At 41.2% G+C, this 10,449-nt stretch overlaps 1 protein-coding gene across 1 annotated transcript; it reads left to right on the forward strand.

The window, feature by feature from the left end:
- The first annotated feature begins 6,325 nt into the window (after positions 1-6,325).
- LOC108097216 (E3 ubiquitin-protein ligase KCMF1) lies at positions 6,326-10,040 on the forward strand. Its single transcript, XM_017199363.1, has 3 exons — positions 6,326-6,387; positions 8,820-8,888; positions 9,183-10,040. The coding sequence occupies exon 3, from the start codon at positions 9,187-9,189 to the stop codon at positions 9,883-9,885; it is 699 nt and encodes a 232-aa protein (XP_017054852.1). The 5' UTR covers positions 6,326-6,387; positions 8,820-8,888; positions 9,183-9,186; the 3' UTR covers positions 9,886-10,040.
- Positions 10,041-10,449: the final 409 nt, after the last annotated feature.

A 10,449-nucleotide genomic window follows, 5' to 3' on the forward strand; every position in this document is an offset into this window, starting at 1 on the left:
TCATCAGTGGCTCTTTGCTTAAATAGGCGGCACTTAGCGGCTTTCAAGACCTCCCCACCCCACCCCTCTACCATCCCCTCTTCCCACGCCTTCCATGAGGGGAGGGAGCCAACGATTTGACTGGTTTCAGGCAGGTCGCTAGAAAAGCGACTATAAATCGTCATTATACATTAACATTTTTTCATGAAACTTCTAGGTTTCGGGGTTTTTTTGTGCACCCTACCATCTAAGTAAGCAGGTCCACTGCTTTGTGACACACTATAATGACTTAAACAAATATTTTAAAATTTGTTGGCAATAAAATAGAACGTGTTTCTAGCTGTTGACCTTCTTAAAATATTTAACTCCACATTTAATTGTTTACTAAATGCAGTCATTGTGTAGTGGTTATTTAATATAGGACTAAGTGTACTCGACCATTTAGGGTTAATGGATAATGATAATTAAACCATTATCTTGTCTTTATCTATCTTGAATAATCGTATATCGACGATTTCACAGCAAGAGTTTTTAAAAATTATGCCAATACCTCCATTTTTTTTGGGTCTTTGTACTGGTCATTTGCATACTCTGAGAACTCGATAAACAAATTATTCTTGATTTATGATTCAAGCTGCACAGCTCCTCACTGGCTAATTCTTAGAACTCAAACCGAGAGCATAAACTCAAACACTTGTATTTCTCCTTGTCCATTAGATTAAAATATTATTGGTAAATATTTTTAGTTTATGGACAAAGTGTTTCGAAAGAGGTTTAGGTGTGACATTAAGCTATTTTAATGTCTACTTCGGTGTGATAAAGTTTCTGGGACTCCGCCTCGACTTATTGTTGTTTATACCTTCAATAGGTGGGTATAGCTTTTTCCACATTGCGGCTCGCTCATAATGCCGCTAATTGTTTATCAATTACAGTTGTTAATTGTTTAATACGACTGGCAAGTGACTTTCGGAGTCGAGGATCGAGGGGACAGGGTCGAACAAATTGAAACATTTATCCGGCACACCTGATGGCCCAACGCCGATTACCTGCTCATTTTTTGTTCGGAGTTTTATTTTTGTCTGTTTGCAATTTGTACAAGTAATTGAATAAAAAATGCGCAGCGAAAAACAAGTAATTAAAAAAGGACCCAGAAAATAAGCGAAAGAAGGCGCAGCGCAGAGAGGGTGGGTCTTGTGGCTCGGTGATTGGGTGATTCGGTGGGTGGGATCAGCAAGCACCGCGTAATCCATATGCAGCAATTTAAATGCAACAAAGAGAATATGTTAATTGCGTGTGAAACCGCTGCTGGGAGTCTCATCGGCTATATTTCCTTTTATTTATTACTTATTATAATTATAATTAATTCGCACTCGTTTTTATTTCGTTCGTCTCTGTTTGGAGTGTTTGTTTTTCATTAGTTGGAGTTTATTGTACTTCCGTTTCACCAAAAGGAATTCCAACAATAGATCTTATTGATATATCTTTTCGGTTTTAAATTTAATAAATTATTAGACTGATTCCCCACCCGAATCCCGCAAACGACTGAGTAAAACTTTGACTTCGCTCTGAGAACTAGAACGCCCTGCTTTGCGAATTCTTCCCTCAACCTATTGAATGCTCCCATTGCAACGCATTCACTGGACAGAAATTATCATCATAAGCGGCCCAGTAATGAGGAGGTTGATCCAACCTGAGCCAAGTTGCAAAAGTCTCCAAGTCAAGTGCATTTGCAACTCACTGCCGCCCAGTCGATTTTAGCTTTAGCTTAATGCAAATTTATGGTCATTTGTGTGCCATGGTTCATACCCAGTCAAATATTACGCATACGCACATTGCGCATACGCTCCGTACATTTGCTTCTGTGCGCTGCAAATCGCTAAATGCGTCGAGTCCAAAACTTGAGACGAAGTCGGGTCACGTCCCAAAACGTGGTCTAAAACCATTTAGAACGCCGCTACGAACGAAAAACCGAGCTGAAAGCCGAAGGACACAAAACTAGACGAGCGCAGGCGCCGGCAGAGGCAGCGACGTCGGCAGAAGAAAAACTAACAGTCCCTTAACAGAATGGGAACAGTTTTTCAATAGTCTGATTATAAAATTAAAAGGATTGTTTCAGGCGAAGATTCCCTCTTTATTATGTTTTAAAAATGAAATGAAAACGAAAACGTTCAATTCCCAAGTGATAATACAAATGTTTGCAGTTCTCATTGGACCTTATTACCCTCTGCTAAAATTCGGTGGTCTATTGGAGGATGGATTGACAACATTATTGCATTATTGTACAATTTTCAATAACATTTTTTTCAAAAATTTTAAAAATAAAGCTGGTTTGCAACTTTTGTATACGGCTATATACCTTCCCCGTTGGTATAATACTATATGACTTTAGCCGATTTTATACCCTTGCAGAGCAAAAGGGTATTATAATTTCAGTCAGAAGTTTGCAACGCAGTAAGAGAGACTGAGACACCTCAGACCCCATAAAGTATATATATTCTTAATCAGCATCACGAGTAGAATCAGAATACGACTGTACGTCTGTACGTCTGTCCGTCTGTCTGTTTCGCTGTAAACTAGTCTCTCAGTTTTAAAGCTATCTTGCTGAAACTTTCCCAAAAGGTGTGTAGTCATTGCACGCAGTATATAAGTCGGAACGGGCCGGATCGGCCGTCTATATCGGATGGCGCCCATACGAGAGAATGAAATAAAAAATTCTCACGCCGTTGTTTTTGATCAGATCGACTTGATGGCGTTTTCGAACTGTTATTGAATTTCGGATTAAATTTAATCAAAATCGGAAAACTCTATCATATAGCTGCCATAAGAGAGTTCGAAAAATACACATATAAAGAATTAATGGAAATAAATTTATAACATCGTTGTTTTTTATCCCACTAGCATGATTTTTTGAATATCGAGTTTTTTAAAAACTCTTATATTGAGAAAAAAGTTTCATATAGCTGCCATAGAAAAGATCGAAAAACCTATATAGAAATAACGGAAATAAAATTATATCATCGTTGTTTTTTATCAGACAAGTATGATTTTTGGAATATAGAGTTTTCTTACGACTCTTGAATTACGAATTAAATTTGATCAAAATCGGACAACTATATCATATAGCTCCCATATGATCTATAGTCGAAAATATGGAAAATTAATAGAAAAATCGTCTTAGCTTCGATGTTGTTTACCTGTTATGCATTTTGTTCGACATATTTGATGACTGCAAGGGTATATAAGCTTCGGCTTGCCGAAGCTAGCTTCCTTTCTTGTTTACCTATTTAAATTAATTTAAAAATAAAATTAAATTTACTTAAGCGTTTCAACCAATGGAAACCCAAGATATGCAGAGTATCAGCAATTCATGCCACCGAATGCAAAATTAACTGATCCTTTAGTTAGTTGATAAAAACTAATTTGGAGAAGGTTAGTTGACAATTTTGGTAGAAATCAATGTATTTTGAGTGGTTTTTTGGTTGTAATAAGGCCAAAAAGTGACTTACAGCGGAACCAAATACTGTTTTGAGCACCTGATGACCACAGTTAACGAGCCCAATCACTTTTTGGACGACTCAAAAAAAATGATTTTTGGCCAATTTTCGCAATTTTCATAAGGGGTAACATCGTCATTTTTTGCGAAAAATGGCAAAATTTCAACTTTTTTGGGTGTTTATACTATCGGAATCAGAATTTTATTACGAATTCAACGATGTATGCCATTCCACATTTGGAAGAATATTTCCGGAGATATTGCTAAAAAACTGGAATTTTTTGAGTCATTTTATGTAGTTTTGGGCAAAAAAAAACTTTTTTCGCACCGCTTGCAGAATTAAAATTCCTCCGTAATTGCTGAACATGTTGCACACTTGTGCTGCAAAAGAAACCCCGACCGAACAAGAGTTATAAAAACTATGCTACTTCTTTTCAGGAATCAACGAGAGCAGTTGGAGCTTGGGCGCCTTCCCTGCCTCCCTGGCACACAAAACCAAGTTTGGGTCAGATCCACAGCAGAGCAGGTCAGCGAGGACTTCTACTTCCCCACTACCCTCTTTCCGGAACTTATTCGCCGACGATTATTACTGGACAAGCAGAGCGAGGAGCAGATATTAGTTTTATGATAAGAAAATTTATTTGAATTGTACAAACCTAAATGTATAATGTTTAATAATAATATTAAATAATAATAAGATATAATACTCACATAAGGAACTTACTTATAATAATAAAAACTATACTATAAGTTAAGATAAACATAGGAAACTTATGTCTGAATTATTGAATATAATAAGAACTAACTAATGAAATTATTGACTGTTTTAATGTGGTAGGCGGTTGGGGAATCAAAATGGCAAATTTTAAAAACGAATAAGAAATGTTGCATATCTTAGGGGGCTTCCAAATTTGAATTTCGGATTTTAACCTTGAAATATAAATTGTAGCATACTTTTGGGGGCTCGTAGACAAAACGTGGTGTTGCTCTAGCTTATTTTTTATAGCATACTTTTGTGGGCAATTTGAAAATATTAAAAAAAAGAGTAACCACCTACTATTGCATTCTGTTCGCCTGGTACTTCAAAATGAGGTTTGGTTGAATATGTTGGTATTGGCGGACCGAATTCGAAGGGACAAATTGGAAAATCCACTTTTAGGTACCAGGCGAACATAATCCATTAGTAGGTGGAAATAGACAAAATTTTTGGAAAAGTTGCTCACTGACAGAAGCTCTATCGAAATTGTAGCATACTTTTGGGGGCTCGTAGACAAAACGGTGTTGCTCTTGCTTATTTTTTACAGCATACTTTTGCGGGCAATTTGAAAATATTAAAAAAAAGAGTAACCACCTACTATTGCATTCTGTTCGCCTGGTACTTCAAAATGAGGTTTGGTTGAATATGTTGGTATTGGCGGAACGAACTCGAAGGGACAAATTGGAAAATCCACTTTTAGGTACCAGGCGAACATAATCCATTAGTAGGTGGAAATGGACAAAATGCAGCCCCCTAATTGTAGCAGACAGCTTCTGTCAGTAAGCAATTATTTGGTATTGGTTTTGGCTGAAAATGCAGCCCCCTAATTGTAGCAGACAGCTTCTGTCAGTAAGCAATACCAAATAATTGCAATACCAAATAATTGCTTACTGACAGAAGCTGTCTGCTACAATTAGGGGGCTGCCTGGTATTTCATTTTCAGCCAAAATCAATACCAAATAATTGCTTACTGACAGAAGCTGTCTGCTACAATTAGGGTGCTGCATTTTCAGCCAAAATCAATAACAAATAATTGCTTACTGACAGAAGCTGTCTGCTACAATTAGGGGGCTGCATTTTCAGCCAAAATCAATACCAAATAATTGCTTACTGACAGAAGCTTTCTGCTACTAATTGCTTACTGACAGAAGATTTCTGCTACTGATATAAGATCGCTGCAATACAATTGTTTACTGACAGAAGATCTCTGCTACTGATTGCTTACTGACGGAAGATCGCTGTTATACAAAAAAAAAATTCGATACCCACCTGCTAGGCGTTTCTGTTCGCCTGGTATCTGGTTTTCAGAATCGACCAATTTGGTTGTCCGAAACATCCCCCACAGCCCAAAAAATCAAGAACTTCATTAGTTAGTTTTTATAATCTTTAATAATGCGATTTCTACATAAATAATAATTTTGTTTCTTATGCTATATTAGAAATACATACATATATTGATATTATTATAGTGTAATGTAACGCTGCGCTCCTCCTCGAAGAATCTGGTCCCAAGCTCTGCCATGCACATGCTGAAAGCTTCGTATCCAACGAAGAGTTTCCTTCTCTGTGTGATCACTTTGGGGTTTGTATCCATTGGCTGTGTTGTCTGTTTTCGGCATCATAGGACCTAGAAAAAATATGTTTATTGAATATATTAATATGTATATTATTTTGTGGTTTCTGTAGTAATATTATCTAGGAAAGTATTTTAAATTAGAACCAATTAATTTGTTGGTATTGGCTATCACGTAATAAAACCTAATAAAAAATTTTATTGGAATTTAATTTCAGTTAAATGAGTAAAAGTATGAAATGTGTGTTTTTCGAACTTAAAACTCGTTAAAGCTAAATGTTTTTATATTCTATTCACAATTTCATTATGCATTTTAAAGAATAAATAGGTAGAGGCGCATTTGTATTTGCTAAAATTGTTTATGGTGGTTTAAAGAGGAGGGGAAATGGCAAAACCTATAAATAAAATACCAAAATCGCTTGGAACGGCCTAAAAAATACCCAAAACAAAAGTAATTACATTGAAACAATCTTCAAATGGCAAATTGATAAAATCCGCTTAGGCTCTCAGTTATTTTTTCGCCACCGCCAGCGATCGCCATCGCGCACACAATTGGCCCGCCCCATCGCCCGTCTCCTGCCCCACGTAAGTCCCCCATTCAAGACGTAAACAAATAACCGAACTCCCCCAACTCAAGTGTCTTGTGTTTATAACCGGCGGACAAAACCAAGTCTGGGGGGACCGTAAATTCTTATCACCGCCGGTCAGCCGACGCCAGTGGAGGGCGTTTGGTTTCAAGTCCAAGGACCCGTTCCTTTTCACTCCTGATCCCGATTAGGTGGCTGGTTCGTTTCCCACTGCCAACTTAAGCCGCTTTGGGCATGCATGGAGGAGGCAAATCGGACTGGGCAACAGCTGCTACTGCACTGAGAACAAATAACTCCATAAACTAACAAAAATGGAAAGCCGGGGCCATCCAAATTTGAAGAATATTCTTTCAGTTTAATATCAATTTAATGTGGCTAAAATTGAGGACGTGTTTGGGGAGTACATGGTACATATTTCAAAATACATTTTCTCAGTATGGTAGTTTGCGCAGGCATTCATTTAAGCTCAAATGCGTCATATAACATTTTTTTTCATTAGCCATTTTTTATAGTTTTGGGCAAAAAAAAAAAAAACTTTTCCCATTGGTAATTTGTCTGTTATTTGGGCAAGAAACAACTTACAGCTAAACAAAGTATAGTTTTGGAAACAAGAAAAGCCCAGCAATTCATGCCACCGAATGCAAAAATAATTGTTATTTTACTGATCCTTTAGTAAGTTCATAAAAACTGATTTGGGAAAGATCAGTTGACAATTCCGGTAGAAAACACTATATTTTGAGTGGTTTTTTGGTTGTAATAAAGCCAATTAGTGACTTACAGCGGAACCAAACACTGTTTTGAGCAGCGTATGACCAAAGTTAACGACCCCAATGCCATATGCCATTCCACATTTGGAAGAGTACTTCCCCAGATATTGGAAAGAAACTGGGATTCGGATTTGAATACCTCAAAATGCTTGTTGCATTTTATATAGATTTTTTGCAGGCACTGTCAAAAGTTTGTACATGCAATGTAACAATGACTCAAATATGATGTGGCTTTCATATTTTGTTAAAGCTACTGACGATTTATGAATTAACAAGCTTTTGAAATGCACTTTTTTGTTTGGCCAAAAGCTAGGCCTATAATCTTATTTATACGCCTAAATATAGCTTTAGTGTGTCCCATCAGAACCCACTGCACGAGCATTTGACAAGTGTGCCTCATGTGTTGGGTTGTTTGTTCTGCGGAAAGGATGTTTCCCACACTCGAGTTGCCGCACTGCGGCCTTGCAGAATTTCCATAAGTTGCCTTCTACCAGCCCGCGCAATGTTTTTTCGCATTTGTTGGACGTCAGATAGTCAGTCAGTCAAGTGGCAGGGGCATAAACAGGAGCGGTGGCATTTCAAAGTCGTTAAATGTCTTTGCAACTCGTCATTGTCGTTGGCATTGTGGCTACATTTTCCCCACTTTTGAACCAGCCACAATGCTTTCGACTTCCTTCCGATGTGGCCAACAAATTCGAGCCGCACATGCAGGCCGCGCAAACATAATCATCATTATTGCTGCAATCAGCATATTTGGCAGGCTTAAAGTCAGTCGCTGTCCCGGGAAACAGGAAGGCATTGTGGATTGCCGCCCCCTTCCTCCACGTGCTGCTCCTCGTTCCCCGCAGTGTACCCTCTAGTTGTGTGGTTATGCTTAATATCTGTCATTAAAATGGCTGTTGTTTTTGCGGCACAGCCGAGGCTAAACTGCAGAAAAATGCGTTCCTAAAGGGGCACCCAATGAATAGCGTTTACTAAAATATAAACATATAAATACAAATGTACTTCGCTCATCGCATCAATAAAACACTTGCCTTTCAAAGATAAATCGAATTGCTTGAACGCTGTTTACCGGGGGATGGAATCGCAACAGAATATATTATTTATTTTTATCCTTAAACTTCAATCACAACAAATAGCGTTCAGTGTAGCTGCCAGGGGACAGAGTGGGTGCGTGGGCCTTGGGCCCATCGCCTGAAAACAACTACTGCTACTAACAGCCGACTGAAAGCAACCCGGGCAATACAGGTGCATTATGCAAATACCGAATATATTGCCCAGTGCATGCGATAAGAATCCATTGCGCAAAAATTAATTAGTCAATTTGCATGAAATTTATGTACAAAGCGCGAACAAACGAAGCCAAAACGAGGCGAAGGGTGAAGGGGCGAGGAGCGAAGGGCGAAGGGAAGCGTCGCAAGGAGTTGGGGGAGTGCATTTCAATTGTATCTGACTAGACGCGGATAAGGTCACACTGTGCGGCAAGAATGTGGCCACATTGTGATTTTTGATTGCGTGGGTTATCCTAGGAACCTTTGATTTTAATTTCAACATGGCTGCGCCAGCTTATTTCATTCAATCGATAAACTTTCCAAAGAAAGTATCCGAGTCCAACTTTCTCAGCATCACTTCGAAAATTGAACAAGACTGTATTTTCCTGCAGTTGCTTCGGACGATCTGCCGCAGGATATCGAGGCCCACTGAAGTGCTTTAAGCTGGCTGGAGGAAAAAGGTCAGTATGCAGAATGAGCACTTACTGCTCGGGCTTCAACAGCCAAGCTCTACTCGTATGGGGACAACCCCTAGTCGTGGAAACGGGTCGCTTTGACTGATTTCTGAATGTCACGACTTCTAGCTCGTTGGCGGTGCCTTCGGTTCCTTCGATCGAAATTTAGCGAAATAAATGCGCACCGACAACGGCAGTTCCAATGCTCTACACTGAAGTGCCTCAGAGCGAGAGAGAGTCCGAATTATGAACTGTTGAACTGTTGAACTGTGTTTCTGGGCGAACCCGATCTCCTTGCAGGGCCATGGATCCGACGGTGTCCACCCACTGGGACGTCAACTGCGACGGCTGCGGCGTAATGGGACTGGAATTCTACCGCTTCAAGTGCCTGCACTGCCCGGACTACGACCTCTGCATGTCCTGCCACGACAACGGCGTGGTGACCGAGGACCACGCCCGGAGCCACCCCTTCCAGTGCCTGCTGGACCGCGCCGCCCTCGAGCTCCACTTCGCCGGGGAGCAGCTGCCGGAGCTGTGTGCGGACAGCTTCACGTGCCCGCTCTGCGGCGAGCTGGGCCTGACCGCCGAGGAGCTGATCGAACACTGCCAGGAGCAGCACAGCTTCACCGCCACCGCCGTCATCTGCCCGCTGTGCGTGGCGGTCCCCTCCTCGCACCCCGACCCCGTGGAGGACATCGCCGACCACCTGGCCGCCATGCACCGCCAGGGCATCCTACGGGTCCAGGACGCCCGCTTCGGATCGGGACTGGAATCGGGATTGCCATCAGGGGCAGGCTTGCAAGGGGCAACGGCAACGGGAACGGGATCGGGGACGGGAACGGGAACGGGAACGGGAACGGGAACGGTCAGTCAGCACTTCCTGCCGTCCGCCCAGATGCCGAGAGTCCGCTTCATCCTGCCTACGGGATCTCCTCGCCTGGCGGCCTCCGAGGACCTCAGCGATGACGAGGTGATCTTGTTTCTGGACCAGGACGCCCAGTGAGCCCGCCCATCGAAAGGCAACCAATACGCTTCGAACCAAAAATATGAATTTGTTGATACGTACACCGAGGTATAAGTATCATTAGTATGCAAATACTCCCACAAGAACTTTCCAATAGGGTAGCAATAAAACCGCAGTGCGAGTTGTTCCTCCAAGTCACTGGGTGACCTCCTAACTCCTTCTGCTTCGATCCGGAAAGGGACTCCAACACAACCGGATGCCACTACCCTCCTCCCCCGCGATGGTCGTTATGGCTAATGAGTAATCAGAAGCCGAATCGGGGAAACGCGTTCTCCGCAAATTATAGGCGGCAGGAAGGGGAAGGGGAAGCTGCACTTCCAAGTGGAAGCGGAACCCGTGGGTTACGAGTCGTGCGCCCATTGGCGCAACCTCCTCGGGTATTTGTTCAGAAACACGATGGTCGAATATTGCTAGATCTGCGCGGATTTCCATCCGCATTAATACCCCCTAATGGCAATACAACAATATTGCTCTGTGGCGCTTAGTTGAGCGAAGCACACGTTTAAAGACTAACCAAATCTTTACTGATTCTGTTTCCTTTCA

The sequence above is a fragment of the Drosophila ficusphila genome, unplaced genomic scaffold (genome assembly GCF_018152265.1).
Source record: "Drosophila ficusphila isolate 14025-0441.05 unplaced genomic scaffold, ASM1815226v1 contig_198, whole genome shotgun sequence".
Taxonomy (NCBI): Eukaryota; Metazoa; Arthropoda; class Insecta; order Diptera; family Drosophilidae; genus Drosophila; species Drosophila ficusphila.

Excerpts from the sequence above, each read along its gene's own strand:
- LOC108097216 (XM_017199363.1), top strand. The coding sequence starts at position 9,187 with ATGGATCCGACGGTGTCCACCCACTGGGACGTCAACTGCGACGGCTGC.